This window comes from Caloenas nicobarica, chromosome 1 (assembly GCF_036013445.1).
Source record: "Caloenas nicobarica isolate bCalNic1 chromosome 1, bCalNic1.hap1, whole genome shotgun sequence".
In the NCBI taxonomy this organism is placed as follows: domain Eukaryota; kingdom Metazoa; phylum Chordata; class Aves; order Columbiformes; family Columbidae; genus Caloenas; species Caloenas nicobarica.
The window spans coordinates 67,900,453-67,922,062 of NC_088245.1; the positions used below are offsets into that span (position 1 = coordinate 67,900,453).

Consider the following 21,610-nt stretch of genomic DNA (forward strand, 5'->3'; position numbering starts at 1 on the left):
GCTGACCCAGGAACCGTCCTACACACAGCTTCTGTACTACAGCACCCCTTAGAACCCCAGTGCAGATATTTCTATAACTATACAATTTTTGTTCCAGAAGAACAATCGTGCTGAATCACTCATTTTGTCACTATTCAGATTGCCATTTTTACAGTGATCCCACAAAGTAGCTGACGCAGCCTGTGCCAAACAGTCTAGCATTTCATGACTAGCATCAGGCACTCAGTTCATGTAAATCAGACAGCATGGATCTTCAACATGAACTGAGATCCATGCTGTCTGATTTATGTCTAGAATATCCAGGTCCCCCTCCTCAACCCCCTCCCCAGACTTGGAATGAAATATTGACATTGCTGAATATGTTGCCATTGAATTTCTTTCCAGCACACATCCCCCATTTTAAAAATAACTTTTTTTTTCCTGCAAGTTGACAAATCTCCTGGATGTGTAGCCGTCCTCTTTCACACAGTGGCTGACCAAGGTCTTGCACTATGATCCTGTCATTTTAGACAAATTAAAATGCCAAATATGAAAAACCCAAAGCACTAGAGTGTCCAGGGAGTTTTTCTTTTTAACCCCCCCCCCCCACCTCTACTTAAATGGTCCTTTACCACATAACAGAATTCATCTTTGTGGCTTAATGGCTCTCTTATGAGAAGTGAGTTGGCCAGGGCACACAGTTCAGATCTGGTACCTCAGAGGAACGGGTTAAAAATGTGGAGCTCTGCTGGCTTGCAACAATACCTGGTAAAGAGCATCTCCAGCAGGAAGTGAAGCTTCAGCAGCTTGTCCAATGCTGACTGGCAATCCCACGGACTGGACAGCCGGCTGCAGGAGCTGCGGGAGAACCTGGCTGGGCAACTGAGCCACAGGCTGCAGCAGTGTGGGAAGCTGGCTAGGGACAACGGTTGGTCCTACAGGGACAGTGGTTGCCGCAGCAGACGTTGCCAGTGTGAGCAATGGCTGATTCATGGCAGTTGCCATTGAAATGGGCAGTGACTGGAAACCCGGCTGAGCCACTGACACGTGAGGAGCCGCTACGGGCAACTGAGAGACTGAGAACTGGGGAACCATGGAAGTTGGCAAGGGCTGTCCCATGGGTAGAAAATGAGAGCCAATGGGGACTGATGGGGCAACTGAAGGCTGAGGGACAGAAGGTGCTGCAACAGGTAATTGAGGCTCGCCTTGGATGATCGACACTGGTTGGGAAACAGGAAGCTGGGGAGGTAAAGAAAATACAGATAGGTTTTTTTTGTTTAAAGCAAGGTTGCAGAAAGCAGAATTTTTACGCATTAGGCAAAGAAAGAATTATTCAAGTTACAGCACTCTGTTAAAGTTGGTGGGGAGCTCAGTTGGCAGAGTGGCCGGGAAGTTGGCTGGAGTTCCAAAAGGTCCTCACTTCGCAACACTTCCCCTGGAGAACTCAACAGGTTCTTGAAACAGACACCCACAGAGGGTGAAAGAGCAGCGTTCAAATACCCTGAAGCACTGACTTGTGCATAAACAGAAATGAGTTCCCTGCAACTCTGTCCCCAGAGCCAAGCTTGCCTTCTTACAGAAAAGAAGCGCAAATCTTTCAACAAATCTGTCAGCTTTGGGTATGGGGACTAAAGCAACAAAGAATGAAAAGCCACTGTGCCAGCACTCAGAGAATGGCAGGGGATATGTCAATTAAAGCCAGCAAATGATGCAACTTGGAAAGCAGTTTAGATGAACGAGCAACAAAACAACAATTTTAAAAACAAAATCAAGGCTCGCATGTTCAAGCTAGAGATATGAGCCAAAATGAAGTAACAGTCAGTAACAGAAGCTTCTTGACCAGGGAGTAAAGGAGAAGAGCTGAATAAGAAAGATGAGAGTGGAGAAGGCAGTCCTAAATACTACTACTACTGCTACTACCTAAATAAGTGAACATGTTTTACACACATAATGGTGCAGAAGGTAGACATTGATGGGAAGCAGAGAAATTACAAGTTCTTGAAAATCTATTCATAATATACCATTCATCAATATGCCTCATGATATTTTTGACAATTTAAAGATCTTTGTGCATTGAGTGCTATCCCTCCCTCAAATTACTCATGACTGCTGTGTGTGAAAGAAAGGGTTTCCAACACATTTTCCAGCAAAACTGACAGTTGTAGCACACTCAGAACACTATTATTTGGATGAATGTTTTGGAACATTAGAAAAGATGACAAAAGTGAAAGTAGCAGCATGTTGAATTCACCAGCACTGAAGACAACAAAAATCTTCTGCTAGAAAGAAGAATTTTATTTACCTGTGTCCCAGCTGCTGCCTGAGGCATTGGCATAATCTGTGAAGTTTGAGTTTGAGAGACAGTTTGTGTGGGAGTGGCACCAGCAGAAACTGATGGCTGCTGCAGCTGGTATTGTCCAGGCTGTTGGGAAGAGGCTGGCTGCTGTGCATTCTGTAGCAGGGAAGAGAGGCAGAAGCTATTTTTTTCCCCAAAAAGAAATTTTTAAAGCATATCTTATTTAAATTCTACTTTTTACTCTCTCCTAAGCAACATAGGGACAACGGTTCTTCTGAATATGCTGAGTCTATTAAGCTTTAGCAATTACTTATTAGCATTACTAATACAACCCCATTATTAGCACCAAAACTTGCAACAGAATTATTTCACCTGTGAAAACAAAAATGAAGATTCTATAAAGGACAAAAAGGCAGTTAAGAGAAGAGGATTTTGCATAAGATACTATTTCCAGTTAGAAGAAATAATGAGAATAAAATCTAGACTGTTTAAGTTGTAATTCCTGTCATGCCTTCCCTTGAATGGGACCTCCACTGCAAGCTCAGGTGGAAGTTGGGGAAGACAGACACATGAAAACAAGGAATAACATGATTCTAAAAATAAATTTCAGAAGAATCAATGCAGTTAATCTCTCAGCATAGATTCCTTTGCTTTTGTTCAAAACTACAGGATGAAGGGGGGACCACAGGTAGACAATTGCCCTTAAAGAGTCATCAAAAACCTATACTAAAATTATTTTAGCCCTGGGTTTAGGTACTGTGATCCTACCTGCTGAGTATGTTGGGTAGGTTGGGATGGCACTGATGCACTGCTTGAGGCTGACTGGCCTTGTACCTGTGTCTAGAAGAGGAAAAAAAAAGACAGCAAATCAGCTTAAAATCCCCTTTAGTTTCTGCAGCAGGCAATTAAAATCATTTCTGCCTGGAATGATCTGGTTGGAACAGATTTCTAGCTGTCTTTTAGGACAACCAGTCCTTTTGGCCAAATACAACAACAACAACCAGAATAAAGCAGAGCAATCTGGAAAACTACTGAACTCCTTCTTAAGTCTTCCAAAACCACCAATCCAGGAAATTTTTGCAACCCACATGCCCCTCAACATGAGACAGATCAGCCTACCAGCTGCTTCTTCCACTGATGATGCTTTAAGAGCGGGATGCCTGGGTATGATAACTGGAAATAGAGGCATTAAGTTTTACCTTTAAATGTGTTCTAAACACAGTTAGGTGTGGGGTAGGAGGAGGCTAGAAGGAAATAAAGCTATCTGTTAAAAAAAAAAAAAAAAACATATACAGCATTCTAAACCGGTAACAAAGTACCCAGTACATGTACATGTCATGAGTTCCCTTTGAAAGGCATGTCAAAATACAAGACAAATAATTTTCAGACTCACTACCATTCAGTAATTGGACATTGAAAAATCTGGGGGTCCACGTTCTAGCTAAGACAGAATTTCTGAATGAATAAGCAACGAAAAAAATGGATAAGTGGCATACAAATGAATGTGGAAGATGTAGAGGAAAATGGAATGGATTTTCACTATTATTTTTGTGGCTGACATTTTTAATCAGATCCCAGGATTTTCATTATTATTTTTGTGACAATTATATTTCTTTATGAGATCCTGGGAGACAACTAGACAAAGACCTCCAGATGAGTTCTCTGAACATGCACCACTTTGGTGAACTGCCTTTGTAAGAAAAATATCTGGTGCATATGTATCACATCAGAAATGTCTACTAAAATGCCTGAATGCTGTGATCATTTAGCTCGTAGAAGCTTATTAGGAACAAATTTATTAAAATTACATACCACTGTAAATCACAGAAACTTTGGAGAAAGCAGACTGCCAATGAAAAGAACCATTTTTTTCTTTGCTGTTTTAGAAGCTTGAGGCCCTCGTGGGCTAGGATCTAAATACGTGCTACATCCCACTGCTGTAACATCTGTTCACATTGACTCAGTTTGTGCTTCAAATTCTGATCTTTTAATTAATTAGATAAAAGATCCCAAAACTTATATTCTGTAAAATAATCATGATCCCTTATTGTCTTTTCCAGACATAATTTACATCCATCCAAAGTCACCTCCTGAAGCTTAACACAGGTGGTTTATGGAGAAACAATCCCCAAGTAACTTTCAAACTTCTTGCATAACAGCTTCACTCCACAAGTTCTCCTACAGCATAGAAATTACAGTCTATTAGACTAGTGATTAAAGCTGTTTCAGCTTTAAAAAAACACCTTTTATCCTACACAGAAAGACTTAAATACTTAGTTCTTTATTTTACCACAAAAAGCAAAAAAAATTCTCCTCCAGTTCCTTCACACAAATCCAAAAGTTGCTAATATTCCAACAACTAAAATGTCAGAGAACCCCTAATTCCAAGAACAGAAAGAGTAAGGAGAAAAGTCTACTTAAAGTAAATCCTCTCTTTTCACAAAAAAAATTCTCATGAAAAGTTTCAAACTAAGAGTGCAGACACAATGTATACACACATACACCTCACAGTCACAGTGTACAAATGCGTTACTGACTATTGCAAGTTCAAGTATCACATATGCTGATAAAACATGTACTGCCAAAGTAAGCTTCAGGCCTCAAATTTTGTTTTTTAAAAGGACGCCATGTTCTAGGCTTATGAGGAACAATACCTGTTATTAATAGCAACAGTTGTTTGTGCCACTAATTTACTACTCAGCTTTACTTCTCTAATGATCCTGCAAATACATTTCCAAAACCACGTACAAGGACATAACACAGCTCCTTCAATTCCTCTCTTCCCACTTTCTTGCCCCAAGGCCAGAAACAACTCCTGCGTTTTGGACAGTCATCAAATTAACTTTGTTGTTATCTAATAAAACATTATTCATACAGAAGTTCAAATAACACATTCTCATTAAATGGCTAAGGAGCAGGAACAAAAATACAAAGCAAGTTTTACTATCGCTGCTGGTTCAAACTGGAGAAGATACATGTCATTAAACCCACTGCTTAGAAGCCAGTTGAGTACTCCAGCTATCTCTTGCCAAAAACAAAACTAATCCCACGAGGAACACTGACCATTTGTTACCCTTAACACAAAAGCCCTGCCAGGATTTCAGCTGAGGCTGAACACAGACCAAGTGGTTGCTGATGTCTCATTATTTCATTGCAACCTGGTAAGTTAAAGAGATCCTAATGTACTACTGACTAGGTGGAAAGACATCCCCATGAATGCTAATACTTAGAACCACACGTAGCAAGTCTAAGAACAAGGGTCCCCTTTAAGTGCAAGGTATGACTTATAAAAAGCAGAGAAATTCTGGAAGGGTTTGCTCCTGTAACCTGAGGATAGAGTGCAGGTGGTCCTGATGGAAGCGAGGTGGACAAGGCCTGCTGAGTCGAGGCTCCCTGGGGGAAGCAGATGAAGAGCTGCGACTCTTGCAATACCTTCTGAGGCAGCTGAACAATGGGCAATGAGAAGTCTGAACCAAAAGCAGAAGATGACCCCCCTGTAGGGGGAGGAGACTGGAAATCGCCAGTGTCAGAGGAAGTCAGCTGTGAGGAATCACTGGAGTATTCTGGGCTTCCTTCCGGCCAGCTCCGCCTGGCAGAGCCCCTTCTGGGACCTGCTAACTCGGGACCAAGACAGTGACACTGCTCCTCTGTCACAGGCTGAAGCCGACCGTGCGACCCTACGCCTTGAGTGGATTCCTCTTGACTGGTCTCCATAGAGCCCCGGCGACTTCTGTAGACCCGCTGGGGTAAAACTGCCCCTTCTGCTGGAGCAGAAGTCGGTGTGTGGACATGGAACTCAAAGACACAGCTCGCTCTGCCATCACCACTGTGAGAGAGCACAGCCGGGGCAGAGTGCGGAACAAATACCTGGTGGAATGTCATCTGAGCAGGATCTGCACTCAGAGGAGCTGAAACACTGGATAATGGAGAAAGGGGACCCATCCCAGAATCCAGCCTCAGGTTCTGAATATGTCTTGCCAGGTATGTTTGCCCCAATTGAAAGTCGAACACAGAGCTTTGTGGAGGACCACCTTGCCCATGGTTTGACTCAGAGACCTGCTTCAAATGTTCAGTCGCATGAGAGTTATAAGCTACTTGATCATACTGCTCCGATACCTGTGACGGATAGTGCATGCCCACCAAATATACAGCTTCTGGATGCATTCTGTAGTGAGCATCCTCTGGAGGTGTTGGTCCAGATCTATAGTCACTGTGGACAGGAGCTGGCTCAAACACAGGATTAACTTGCACATGCAGAGGCTCTCCAGCGACTCTCTGAGCTGCTGTACCCAGCATAACGAAGGCCTCTGGTGTCCAATTGGTGGGACTACCACCAGGTGGAACTAAATTCTGGCCAGTCTTCAGCAATGGCTGGAAGTGGCAAGTTTGGGCTTCCAAAAATGAAGTGCTCTTGCGCCGCTGAGCAACTGCCACCTTCGGCGGGCAGGCAGGTGGTGGTGAGAAAGACACCGGCCGTTCATGAACGGTTGGGAAAAATATCTGTGAATCTGGGAACGTTGGTGTTCCCCCACGCGGATGCTGAGGCTGTATCGACATGAACAAGACAAGTAATTCATACATTAAAAGTGAAAGCACATCAACACGCACAGTTCACTAGGCAGTTCTGTGAAGTAACTTTATAGCATGACTACTCAATTCATGGTCAAAAACATACAATAGTTAGGAAATTTAGGTGAGTTGTAAATATCCATTAAATACATCCATGGCAGGCAGAGCTACAAATGGAAACATTTGCTCATGTTAGAGCTGCTTTTCCAGTACAATTCCAGTAGTTCACAAAAACAAACCAGTTTTGCTCCTGACAATATCATGAGATTTATAGTCACAGCTTATCCATTGTGATCAGTGCTTGAAAGTCAATCAAACCCCTGCGGTTACTGCCATACGGGGAATACGAAAATTCAGAACTTGATAGCAGCAACAACGTGGAGCTTCTAGTTTGCATTTAAAAGCTAAAACAGCATTAAATCTTAATATTATCCAATGCAAAAAACCCAGTGCTAGTGTCCTGTCAGGAGTGTGTTCTGTATGCAATCCAGGGAGCTAAAGAGATATGTTGTACGAGACAAAACTGAACCATTCCAGCCCACAGAGGGAAAAAATATAACAACTGCAAAGCCTTTTGATTCTGCCCAATTTGATCATCTGTTTGGATCCCTTTGATCAGTTTTAGTCATACTTTTTCACATAAGATATTACCACTCACTGAAACAAATCTAATTCTTGCCTGGACAATAAAACATTCACAGGTTTATTAACAGTGGAGTCCACAGGTAATTCCACCCCATCTGATGTACTACTGCAGATGAGGCTCATCTTATTTAAGATTTGCAGGGAACTTTTTACTAAAGAGACTTCTATGTAAGAATACCAAACAACTTTAACTCTGTTTTTTCATCTCTTGCTTACAGTATGCTGAGAAACAACGTATTATCAAACCTAAAGGGAAAAAAAAACCACCTGCAAGAGTCAGTAGCAAATATACTGTCTTTAAGACAGATGCTAGATGCCATTTATGACTTTGAGAAGTTGCCAATTCCACATTGTTCTGTTTCTCCACAGACCCTTTTTTTCTGGAAAAGCAGCAGCAAATTTCCATATTGACCAACACTAACAAGAAGGTCCTACAGGATGAAGAACTCTTCCTATTCTGAAAACTAGTTCCACATACTTCAGTTGCAGGGAAGTGTTTCTCAAAATTTATTTAATGTAAATCAAAGCCCAAAACTGAGAACAGACTACCTCCTGTCCAGAAAGCTACCTTGCATCTAATCTTCTGAGAAACATGAAACGCTGGGTTTTTCCCATCAAAAAGCAGCTGAAGTGGCATTTCTGATAAAAACTTACAGAAAAATCCTCAAAAGTATTCATATTAATACTATGAATTTCTATTATTACTACCACAGCTCGCCAAAGCTTTTAGAATAACCAGCCACAGCAACCAAGCTTTAAAAGCTGGTTGTTTTATGCATGGCTTAATGAACATTCCATGGTTGCTTAGAAGCTGGAAAATAAGAAGCTGGTCTTCTGACTTAAGGGCATAAGAACTAGTCTTCCCTTTACGTTCTGTGGTACGACTGGCTAATTCACATTTCTACTATTCTAAAATACAAGAAACAAACAGTTCACCACTGTTTGATAATGTTTAATGTACTGCTTCCCAAAAAAAAGATCAATGTTCCAGCAGCACAGTATAAGGAATGAGGAATCAGCTCTTCATTTTCTCATTTTAAAAATGCCTGAAGCCCAGGATGTATTTAATGATAACTTATCTTACTGTGCCAGGAGGCAAATGATAACACATACAGGACTGACACAGAGGGAGGGCAGGCTGGAGCGTCGATGCTTGCGTGGAGAGGCAGAGTGCATGGGCAGGACACTTTCCAGGGCTTTACAAAGCTTTTCTGCAAAGGTTTCTTCAGGGACAGTCCGAAGGTAGAAAGGAGAAAGAGGTGCAGACAGTGCTGGTGGTGGGGTGCAAGGAGCACTGAGAGGGATGCAGGACATAGAGGGAAGAGCAGGAAGGTGGGGGACACAAACTGACATGCTACGATCACGTTGAGGCTAAAGGAGGAAAACAAAAGTTAAGAATTGAACACTTCAAAACAAAATGAAAAACAAAACCAGCAAAAACTATAATGAGGTAGAAAAGAAATGCAGACACACAATGAGAGGCCCAATACTGACTACTATGTGTGCAAGAAGATATGAGAAATGCTGAATGAATGCCAACACACAACTGGGAACAGGCTATGTGCACCTCTGAGGACCCAAGTTTGCCTTAGGTTACTGAGTAGTGTGGGACATTACCTAGCACCCTTACAAGAAGCATGTGGAATGCAGAACAGAAAGGAGAAAATATCTCCTCTGGGGCCACCGATGTGGCCCATATAGGGTATGTACTGACAGCACCTGGTAGTCTGATAAATAAGAAAACCCAAACAGAAACTGATGAGCTTTCAAATATTCATCCTTAGTTTAGTGAGCGGATGTGTGTTTTTAGAGAACACCTCACAAATCCCTCTGCTTGGGCACCTCACTGCCTGAAGTGGACTAATCGTATGCAACTGGCTCTTTATTAACTAAAACATTACCATAAATATTTAACCATTACACATTCACCAACATGAGTTGTGGAAAAGAATTTGGTTTAATGTGTGGAAAATTCATCAAAATTAGTCTTTGATGAGCATTTTGCAAACACTGGGACAATAAAAGCATTTGGATTTTGTAAACTTGCCACAATCCAGAAGGCCATGGATCAAAATCCAACAATCCAACCAAATTTGAAGAATCAGAATTAGGTTTGGGGGTTTTTGTTGTGTTTCACTGGCTTATTTTTGGTTTGTGTTTTGTGTGTGTGTTTTGTTTTGGTTGGGTTTTGTTTGGTTGTTTGCTTTTTGGTTTTTTGGTGGTGGTGGTGGTTTTGGTTTTGTTTTGTTTGTTTTTAACTGAATGGAAAGATAATGTTTTAAAGAGGCAGTCTTCAACTGCAAGTTTTCCTTCTCTAATGGTATATACCTCTTATGGATATAATCCACAATTTCTTAACACAACTGAAATCAAATACAGACCTTCAGGGAAAAAATCCTCAAGATATCAAGTAGAGATCTGATTTCTGACGTGAGCAATCTTGCCACTCTCCCAAATTTTTGAGCAGTCTAGCATAAGGGAACTCAAAGAGTTAAATAAATACTTTACGCATAATCTTCTCTTGTTCCAAGGCAGGAGTAGTTATACATGTCACTCCTGACTCTAATTTATCCAGACAGTTCAGAAACATCTCCACTGATGGAGACTGTAGTACTTAACTGTCCTTGTTGGTTAGAAAAAAACCCCCTTCCCAAACAATAATTCCATGCTGCAATTTAGGCTTATTATATCTTACTCTACCTGACAACAATGTTGTGACCTGGGCCTCCTCCTATTTTACAGCAGCCTTTACAGCTTTCTCTCTCCTCAAGCTCATCTTTCATAGGCTCAGCTTAACTATTTCCATCTTCCCACATAAACGACGTTTTCTGTATTTCTGGTGGGATTTTTTTGGTCACTCTTCTCTGAATTCTCTCCCAATTCACCCTCAAATTCACTCAAGCAGGGTATCCAGAACAGACTTGCCAATGGCCAAGAGCAGAACTACTTCACATAACGTTTGCCTTTTTCACAACAGCATCGTGGTTTTGACCACATCCAGCTCATGGTCTGATGTAATCCCTGACTTTTTTGGGTCAGAATTGCTGCCTAGTCAGTTGTTGCTCATCCTGTACTTGTGTAACTGATTATTTCTGTTTAAGCATGAACCTTGTTCTTGTCCTGATTGAACTGCACTCTCTCTCTTTTTAAGGTCATTTTGCCAGTTGCCAATATCATTTTGACTTGTCGTCTTGTCTTCACAGCAAACTGGCAGTAGTTCCTGTAGTGTTCTACTCTGTTCTGCCAACATCCTGGTACCACTGTCATCATCACAGCGCAGGAGCACATTTTAGCAGTGAACTGAGCGGCTTGACTGTACCTCTGCCATCTGCTTGTTCTCCTATGCACTCAAAAGATTGTGGTCTTTCAACCTGAGAGCTAGCCATCCCAAGACTCTGAAGTGGTTTCTGTGGTCTAATATATGCCCACACATCAAAATATGGCTTAGCCAGAGCAGGAGCTTATTTAAGAGGGATTAAAAACTCATTTGATCAAAGACTAGCAGTACTACACGTTTCGGGTTAAGTGGCTTTGAAAAAAGATGGAGATGCTTTGCTTGTGAGTGAAACCAGCACATTTCCCAAAAAGCTACTAATGCCGATGATTCTGTAATGAAGCCTCCAACCACAGGTACAAAAAAGTGAGTACCCTCAGTCTTAAGTGTCACATCTTCTCCATTATGGTATTACTACATTATACCATAATGTCTCTGTTTCAGGCTTAGATTTTTATTCGTATAAAAAACGAGTGACAAGGGAACCACTGAAGACAATACAGCAGTAGCAGAAGTTCCACTCCATAGTTAGAATAGATTTCTGCATATTCTCATACTCAGATCTAGAAACATACTAAGGAAAAAAAATTACCAAAATAAAAGGGCAACACAAATGAACATAGTAGGAAAAGTATTTGTGCCCAGTGCAGACTTTCCAGGGAAAAGGAATACGCATGGCAACTGATGAACAAATCAAGACAAGCTAGAAATAAAACTGGGAACAAGGGTGTGGGTTTTTTTCAGTCTGGAGTTCTCACATGCAGCATTCTATAACAGTTAAAAAAATCTTACCTGAAGAATCTGTAATCAAAGCCTCACAGAACACACATAGCAATTCTATACTTATACAGTAGCTCAAGCTATTCTAATCCCTTCTTCAAATCAAACCAACAGCCTGATTTCTGGTAACTTCATATATGCATGCACAGATCACCTTCCCACGTGAGATTAAATGCTTACTTTTATGAGATAGTCTTGTTCTGACGATGTTACTTCCATCCATAAAAAACCTAACCCATCATTCTGCTCAAGTGCACTCAATATTAAATAAAAGCTTTAAAGGCAAATGTGCGCTTGCAGTTTCCCCCCTCCCTAGACTCAGTCACTTTGCAAAAATAGCCCCTTAACTACTCCCATGCACAATTTGTATCACATGCAAAACACCACATAAATGGAAAAGTGCCTGCCAGACTTTACTCTCATCCCTTCAAGAGAAATACAAAATAAAATTTTAATTCCATGCGTTTGCAATATTCTAAGTTCTGGCTTACCGCTGCAGGTGGCTGATATCCTCCATGCTGCTGTGACTGCACTTGGCCAACTGAAGCTGGATATCCCTGGACGGCAGCTGTTGAGATTGACTGGTCATGCTGGGAACCATATGACACAGTCTGTTGACTGCTCACACACGATTCCGTATAAACAGATGACCCTTGGCCACTGTCAACGGTCCCATCAGCTGCAGAAGTTAAAGATAAAAATCTGCATTTCAAGAACTGCAGTCAGGATTCACAACTTTAAAGATTTGCTTATAATCAATCAAATATTAGACTGATGTTTGTGCCATGTCACATGGCCCTTGTCAGCATTTCACCTCTTGTAATATTTAAGCTCATAAAAAAAAAGTCTTTTTTTCTTCCTCAATACAGTAATTCCTTATCAATACGCCTTCCCCCAAACTCCAAAAAAAATCAGCAATTTCAGGAGTTCTTTAGGAAGATACTTAACTATGCTTCTTGCAAAAGGCTAGACTAGGAACAGAAACTTAAATTCCACATCGTTATGAGTGATCTTTCAGGGTTTTTAAATTATTGTTTTTATTTATTTAATTTTACACAGACATATAATACCGGTCTATTGTGCTGGCTGGGAGATGAACCTGATGTAGGCATAGTAGAGAATTTAAAAACCCTATTACTAAAAAAGCAGATAGTAATTTGCTTTCTAACTTCACCATTCTAATACGCAAGTTTTCATCTACCATCATTATTCAAATACTGATACATATGTTGGAATGGCAGAAGAGGAAAACTTAAGAGTGTTAATTCATCTTTTCATGCATAGTATGTAAAACAGAAAATGAAACCTTTTTTTCAGAAAGCAAATTATAAGCTGAAATGCTTGTACATTAATCTCATTCCCACCTTAAATGTAAATTTACAAGGATTCATATAAGTGTTTCTAATAGCTCTAACCGCACTGGTGCAAGAGTAAACAGCCTTCCACAGGGCTGGAATATACTGTCCTTATGGGAGGGCAGCAAAAACTAGAACTTGTGTTCATGCTTCAGGTACCCCAGTTCATCTAGTGAATTGTGACAACGGAAAATGATTTTGTGCTAAGACACTGGACTGTGAATTGTGCCAAGACTTGGCTCAGCTAAGGCACAGGAAAGCATCTTATTTTGCTGTGCTTTCTAGTGGTCTCGTGTTCTTCAGCAGACAGCAATGGCAGACAGCAACATCTCAAGATTTAGTGCTATACCCACCAGAAACTTAAGACTCTAAAGGGGGGAAGTGTGTAAGTGCAAGAGTTCCTAAATAAACCAACTGACACACTTACAAAGAACAGATATACTGGGTTGCTGGAACTGGAGTTGTTGGTGTTGATCAGCCTCTGGTTCTTCAGGCTCCACTTGCGTAGAAACTGATGCTGAAGTAGTGGGGACAGGAGTAGTACCAGTGACAGATAGGGCATGCTTTGACCCTGTATGGGAAGCACTTGATGGTTGCTGTTGCTCCAGCTGCTGCTTCTGACTACCTTCTTCCTGAAGCTTCTTCTCCTGTTCTTCTCGCACCAACTGACGCTGCTCTCGCTTTCGCTTAATCAAAGATACCCTGTCCTTGATAGCTTTCGCCATCGTCTTGTGATCCCCTTCACAGACATAGCCAGATTCCACCTGAAGGAGGATACATTCACAGAATTCAGACTGTCACAGCCACTGTTGCAGTGCTACAATATAAGCTACCGTTCTCTGGCACTAACTTCTCATTCACAAACCTCTGAAGCGGGTTTATTTCCAGATGGTAACAACAGCAAATGCAGAGACTCACAGACTACATTTCACTGCCAGAGAATGCCAGTAATTCCGATGCTTTGTAAGACCACCACCACTTACCATTTCCTGTGCTACATCCTCTGGGACATCTCTCTCCAGATCAAAGGAGAATTCTATTGCCTCATTATCTTTGTATTTGCCCTTGAGTTTTTTGATGTCCTCAATTCGCAGCCAGAGTTTAATGGCAATTTTTTCTCCATCATCTTCCTCTGCCAGTTCTACCCGTACTCCGGTCTCTTCTTGGAAGAAGGCATGATTCAAAAGGTCCTTAATAGCATATCTAGCATATTGGGAAAGTATGTAGAAAGCACACACAGTTATTAGGTTTTCCTAAAATACTAAGAAACATTTTTGCCTGGTGATCCTTCCTTCTACATTTCACACTTCCCTCATGTATTTGACAGCCCATCATTCAAATTTCTATTTAAAAGCATGATGGAGAAACAAAATGCAACAATGCTACAGATATACCCCAAAAAATAATAAATAAATAAAATCACACACTGGTTAGCAGACGTGCCAACAGATTTAAGCCAGCTGAACAGGATATACATTAACTAAAATAATAAGAAACCTTGAAGAATGGTTTTACCAAACATTAATATCCAACACATAACCCTTAGTCTCCAAATCAGAATAAAATACGTATTTGGATTATTGTACTATTTCAAGATCTTATTAAAAGTCTCATCTAGTAAATTCAGCACTAGATAAGCACCACATGATTCCGTTCATATTTTATACTCTTTTGAATCACTTCAACTTGCATTCTGTTTGGCACAATTAGAAGCTTTGTCCTGAAGGTACAGAAAAAGATCTAAGTTCATATATGCACAGCATTAACAGTAGTAGTCTAAAAGTTAACCGCTTAAACTAAACGGCAAGAAATAAGTGATGTACAGCCACAAAATTAACATAAAATGGGAAAAATAGAGAATTGATTAAAACTAAGGAAAAAAGAACAAAAACTAAAAATACACAGCAATGCTATCAGACACTAAACTTCAAGAGTTAATCAAAAAGGACTGACAAAACTAACTCTGAACAGAATAGTGGGAGGCTAGAACCAACCAAACAGTCCAAATACCTGGGAACCCAGAAGGATTATCCTCCACTATTTCACTGACTAGGTCAAAGTTTTAATAAAATTGGTACAATTTCTGTATAAACTGACATGGATGGTTACTATTGCATGTGTACTTTTCCTGACACTGTTAACTCCCTAAAACAATCGCTGAGTAAGAATCTACCAAAGAATAGAGACTGCAGAAGTAACACTGGCTTCCCAACTTTCATCAGAAGACAGAACACCCCAGGAACTAACTGGATCTGGTATCATCACAGGCAAAAGACTCAGCAAGTAACATCTCCATCTGAAAAAAAGCACTTACCTTTCGCCTTTGTTTTGCCGAATGCATCCCTCAATAATCTCTTTCACTTCAGGGATTGCTACTTTATCAAAGCTGGCTGGCTTGACACCCTGGAACATACAAGTAACAGAGAAACTGGAAGGCTCATTTAAGTTTTGATTGTGTTTACAGACTATTTTTATTCAACAGATAACTGGCCTGAATTCCTTACTAGTGCAAATTACAGAAAAATCTGACCCAAATCTTACTGTTCATCTGTTTGTTAGTGACTTTTGCAAAAATTTTTCTTCCTCCCTGTTTCTCAGCTGCACTCCCATAACAGAAGGCTTTGGCAGACAGGTTCTCAGTAATGATAGGAGAACCATTTAATTTCCATGGAAGTTACATTGGTTAGAGGTGAGTGCACAGATAGGACTAAGAATGAAATGTTTCCCATGTAATACTAACGCATGAACCCACATGATTAACTTCACAGTCTTCAAGGGAATCTGCTGCTTCCCAGAATGTTTTCGACATGCCATTATATGAAGTAATTTTGGCATAGATCGATTTTACAGGAAAAACCTTAGCCCAGAATATGTGACTGGATCATTAAATAACTTGTCTAGTGTTTTTGTGGTTTTTTGTTTGGTTGGTTTTGGTTTTTGTTTGTTTGTTTCTTTAAAAAAAAGCAGCTTTCCTGTATCTTAGCTCTCCTGAGAAGACCTACTATGCTCAAACCACACTCCTGCATTACTGCTGTTGAGTTCAGGAAAATGAGCTTAGCAATACAGATCTTTACAGTCCTCCAACAACACACAGCAATCCTTTCTCCAAAACATGACAAAGCCATTGGGGGAAAGCAAAATAAAATCTAAGTATGATCAGCTACTTATATAAGTAAAGCAAACAGGCCATGAGATATGTCCATCTGGGAATTCTGCAAAACACGGCAGGCAGAGAGGCAAATTTCATCACTTAATCACAGCCAGCAGCTCCAATTCAGGGCCAATTGTCCACAACAGCAAAATTTGGTACTTGATTTTATTTGATCCAGCCTTTAGCTTCAAACTCTGCATTTAAGACAGCAGAATGAGAGAGGATGAAGACATCTTGTTTAAATTCTGTCATCTGAAGAGCCGACATTTTCAAGCCAAACAATCCTTAAATCACATACTTGGCTCAGGTCTCTGAACCAGAACCTTTGCAACTATGGACCTTCATCTAACTGAACATGGAGACTTAATACAATAATGATTTCCATCTACATTTAGATAGTTTTTTTCCCCTACTTCACCAGGTATGGCAGCACATCGACTTCATTTGTTCACTACCTAAAATATTCTCTACCACACTCTTCCAGGAGAGGGCACTGCCAACATCAACTTTTAAAAGATACAAACGCAAGACTGGTAGAAGCACAAGAGTCTGGTCTTTCAGTGGACAATAATGCTATTTATCAGTACATTTTACTAAGGTGTTGTAACTGGAATTTTTAAAAGGACAAGAAAAACCCCAAAGCTATAGAAAGACAGTTTTTCACTTGATAACCAAAATGCTGTTGTAACAGGAATGTTTTATCTAGTTCTTTGCTCTAAAATTTGCTCTTATGAAATTCTGGCAATTGAAATTCAGAGAAGAGTATGTTGTGACTACAGTAAGCTCTGAAACACAGCCTGTCAGCGAACATTAACCTAATCCTTTTAAAAGCTTCACTGAACATTAAGACTTCTGGAGATCAATGCCTCAGCTGATAAGACACCAGACCAACTTTTGGATGAGTTAGTTTAATACTGCAACCAGGTCATACCATAAATCTCCAGCTTCCTTGCAGGACACCACAGAGCCCTGCACTATATAGGGATTTCTAAAACTAGTTTTAGTGTTTACTACTGGCATCAAGTGCCTGTTTGCATGTGTCTCTGCTCATATAGCAGACTAGTCAGAGACACCCACCTTTAATTATGACCAAGCTTAAAACAGTCCCAGGAGTTTAGGTTCATATATGTAGAGACAGATGTTTCTATACATAATTAAACGCTCTCCTGTGTACACATACATAACCTATGCAATAATTGTATAACTGCTTATTGTACATATTTTTACCTAAATGTGCCAAAGTTTATTTAACACATCTAAGTTTCCTAAATAGCTCAAGCCCCATAGAACAGCAGCCTGTGTGTATGTTCACTTACACTGTAACAGTAGAGTGAAGATGTCAGATCCGTAACAATCTAATTTCAGAAAAACTAAAACCTAAGATGAGTAAGACAACTGGTACAGCAAATATTAACATAACAAAGCCAGAATATGAGTTTTCTTGTTAACTATTTTACCACATGCTCTGTTCTTGCAAGAAGCCTGAAGAAGTAAAGCTACGAACAAATCTTAAAAATCAGTGATTCAGTCTGCTGCTCTGCGTTTCTCTATCCTGAAAGAAATAAAATACCTGTACAAAATCTTCAGGCCCTTCCATGAGGGCCATTTTACAATATCCCATTTTGTGAATTCCAAACCAAGAGCTCAGCTAGAAGGAGAAGCTCCCACCAGCCCCCTCCAGCATAGCTTCTCTGCTCCTAACTGCTCCACAGAAAATCTAGGAGAATCTCACACTGGGGCCTAAAAGCAATGGAAGATTCTGTGTTCAGGCAGCTACCTATTTCTCAGTTTGTTCCACATCTTTGAAAAGGGTTGCCTAAGCCTAGTCTACAGCGCTAGCCAAGCACCCCTTATGCTCAAGTGCAGGCCACTTAAGTACCATCAGCTTTTAAAAACGTTCTTTTTTTCCTCCTCCAAGCACTACATAACAAGACAGAGGATAACTATGAATGATGAAAATCAATACATCAGGAAACCCTTTTCTACTCAGAGCTGTACATACACCTTAATCTGCCATCACAGAGAAACCAAAGGCGGCCAGGCCCTGCAATTCACATAACCTTGAGGTGTGTCCTTAAGAGCACAGGAGCTGTGCAGCCAAGCATATGTTCATTACTTTCTGAACCCAAAGGCACTCAAGTACACACTAAACCATTCAGTATTTCCTGGTTTTCCCCACACTTACTGCAAGATGGTCACATTCCTATATGCTTCTCCTGGTCCCCAAACTCCTCAGAAGAATCCCAGGATAACTCAAATCTAGTCCTATTCCCGAGTGGTAGTCAAGGAGAACTAAACATCCAAATCCCACCAGAATTTTTTCCAAGTTTGCTAAAGAAATAGAAAGAAGACCTCTTGTCGGGGGGCAGGGGGAAGTATAGATAGGTATAACAGACACACATGAAAATCATAATAATTTTCTTACGCTATCTAAAATAGCATGAACTGGCGGCACTGTCGAAAGCAACAATCTCCTGTTCTCCATCTCCCATTCCCACACCTCTGCCATTTCCTCCCTTTTACCAGCACATGTATTTATGTAGCTGCATAATGAACCAGATGATGGTGTTTTATCAGACTTGAAACAAATCCAGCCAAAAAAAAGCCTGCAGCAGTTTCCAGTGAGATGAAGCTCCCCAGCCTCGTTCCCTACACTGTTGCACCAGCTTTCAGGCTTGCAGAAGGAAAGCGATAGTGAAATGGCTAAGATGAGCAGAACTGCTACTTTTGAAATAAATGCCAACTTAAAATAAAACCCACTGAACACTCGCATTTTGAGAGCACCTCTAAAATCTGGGCACATATGTAGGTAGCAGAAAGCGCAAGTGATACAGAACTAAATACTTATCTTACAGTCTTCATGTTAAACATAAGAAAAAATTCCACATTTCATTTCTTTTAGATATGGTAAAGTTTGTGATTTTATCAGATTTTAATACGGTGAAAAAAGTGTGTTCCAAAATTCAACATCCACATTTATATGGTTATTTGATCCATTAGAGGCAAGTTAGGTACTCTTAAAAACACTAGATATTCAAAATACTTTAGACACTAAAGTATATGCTATCCAGAACTCCTCTCCACAATTTTTGCCTAGAAACATGTTTTTTGCATTAGTTATATCACCAGATTACCAGGCCAGTGGTTTAGCGTCTTGTTCTAATGCAAGAGATACTGAAAATATAATCTACTTCATAAGAGAAGATACAGTCAGTGCTGTATAACTTTTACACCAAACCAAAATGAAGACAAGGAAAATGTTACATACCCTCACCAACCCCATATTTTAAAAAATAGTTAGATTTAGTATAACACCACAGACTGAAAATAGCAGAAGTAATAAGTGTTCCAGCACTGCTGTTCAGGATTTTAATCTACTCTTAAATTATAAAGTACAGTCAAGCTTAAAAGCCGAAGACACAATCTATGCAAACATAAAACAGTTCAGCAGATCTATCGAGAATTCTGATTCACCCCCAAAATCCTTTCCTGTGCGTACACACACTTATTCTCTAGAGCTGTAATTCTTACCTACCTCTTTACCGCAATCCTTGTGAGAGCAGCAGCAGCAGTGGGAATTAACAATTACAAATATGGGACAGATCTCTCTTTTTGCAAAATCCATCAGGAAAAAAAAAAGAGATGCGCACACCAAAGAGTTAGTTGGGCGCTAGTTTCCAATGAGAATCCACTAGGCTGTGGACTTAACGCACAGCGGAAGGAAAGCAGACATCAAAGTTAAAAGGGAGCATTGTTTTCTGTTTGACACCTCTTGTACTTTTCCAAGTCCAGTACATGAGGCTGCAGAGATTTGAGCTCAATATCTGCTTTTGCCACTCAACCACTGAATAGGAAGAATCAATACAAGCAAGAGGCAAGGGTATCCTTTTCTGCCTGCCCAGCTAAGCTTTAAGGAGGAGGAAGAAGAGGCAGCACAGGGATCCTTTACTTCCCGCGTGTCTCCGCCCCCCGCCTGGGCACTCTGATTATTCTCCACCCAGGTTTTCTGCCATAGTTTAAGGCTGCACATAGGGTCATCACCCCGTTCACTCCCACCACTGCAGAAGTACACTTCTAAACAGAGAGGAACAGGTCAGCCAGCGTGCTGTTCCGACCCAAGGTTGCTGGCACCCATTTTGTACAGAGGGATAAAGGCAGCTGCTGTTTCTCCTCTTTCCACAGGGCTACAGCAGCATACATACAGCTGACTACAATTTAACCCTAACAAAACACTATTTAGCACTAGGATAACATAATATACTCCACCTCCCTCCTTCCTGACAATCACATTCTGCTACTGTCGGCAACATCATCTGCATTCCTTTCCTGGGTGCTTAATCTAAGGGAACAGAGATTTAAAGATGATTTTCAAACCGTTGGAAAAAGTTAGAAAGCTGCATTGTTGTTCATTTTACACCACATGTGCATAAATAATCCACAGAGTTATACTGTCTAATGCCTCTTGCTAAATTCCAAACCTAAACCTGAAGTCTGACGTATTTTTTTTTCCCTGGTATTTAGTTTCAAGCAGTCATTGTAAAACTTGTTTACTAATAAAATGAGTTGTCCACAGCTTCAGGGCTTTTGGGGATTTTTGGAAGGACATATGGAGCAACGCTAAGAAAGATAATGTACACCATTTTAAAGTGTGAATTAACCAAATTAATTTTGACCAACTAGTGATGATAAACTGCGATAAAACTCGATTTCAGATTATCAAGATCACTTTTCACCCCAAACCAGCATACTTAATTCCTCAGGTATACCACAACTATACCAGTGTTCTTGTTATACCATACGACAGCGTTGCAAAAAGCAACACTTTTTGACCCATTACTGGGCATTTTAGAAATCCTCTCCACCAGCTGCTGTGAAACTTTAGAGAAGCCAAGGGAAAAGGGATCATTAAAGATCCTGCTATGTTGAGCGTCCTTCCAACTGCTTAGCTAAACATTTTATAAAAAAAAAAATCAACTGTTGTTTATCATATCCATTTTAACAGTACTTACTGGTATCACGAATAAAGCTTATTGGAAGTTTAACATTTCTTGTAAATTTTTTTGTTGTTAGGGTTGCACTCAAACAAAACAGACACACTGCAGTTAAAGCAAATCTACTTCACTGGAATAAAAAGCTAACATTTTGCACACCTAATTAAGGCTAAACTTCTCTGGGGTACACTACATGACCTGCAAAGAACATTAAATGTTTTGCTTTTAACAAGCACAGAGTCTACCTGTCCCAGTCTGACCACGATTCTTGCTTAGTTCTTTTCAAAGGTGCTATAACTGCAGAGCTTGAAAGGAATTCTACCGTAACTGATTAATCTTCTCAAACAAAATGTTCTAAGGTTGCAGTCCAGAGGCTAATAGAATCAGTAGCAAAGTCAAATCACACAAACAAAGTAATTAAAGTCTCTACATTTTCTTTTTGCTAAGTTATTACCATTCTAGTTTGAGCCAGCCCCAGGCTGCCACAAACCATTAATTCCTGGAATTTAGACAGAGTGTACGATTCCAGTGGAAAACAAGCCAACGATCCAACCTCCTTCCCCACAGTCC

The 21,610-nt window shown here is 40.4% G+C and overlaps 1 protein-coding gene across 12 annotated transcripts in view; it reads right to left on the reverse strand.

The window, feature by feature from the left end:
- The window catches only part of WNK1 (WNK lysine deficient protein kinase 1), a 107,418-nt gene that overhangs the window by 32,050 nt on the left and 53,758 nt on the right, over positions 1-21,610 (reverse strand). For 11 of the 12 annotated variants that reach the window (XM_065626911.1, XM_065626910.1, XM_065626903.1 and 8 more), the window contains exons 5-11: positions 15,213-15,301; positions 13,882-14,101; positions 13,326-13,662; positions 12,035-12,222; positions 3,044-3,115; positions 2,282-2,431; positions 745-1,218 (exon numbers count right to left, since the gene is read on the reverse strand). In XM_065626911.1, the coding sequence (XP_065482983.1) occupies positions 745-1,218; positions 2,282-2,431; positions 3,044-3,115; positions 12,035-12,222; positions 13,326-13,662; positions 13,882-14,101; positions 15,213-15,301 (1,530 nt within the window). The remainder of the gene's footprint in view (positions 1-744; positions 1,219-2,281; positions 2,432-3,043; positions 3,116-12,034; positions 12,223-13,325; positions 13,663-13,881; positions 14,102-15,212; positions 15,302-21,610) is intronic. The other variant, XM_065626909.1, reaches the window with a different exon arrangement.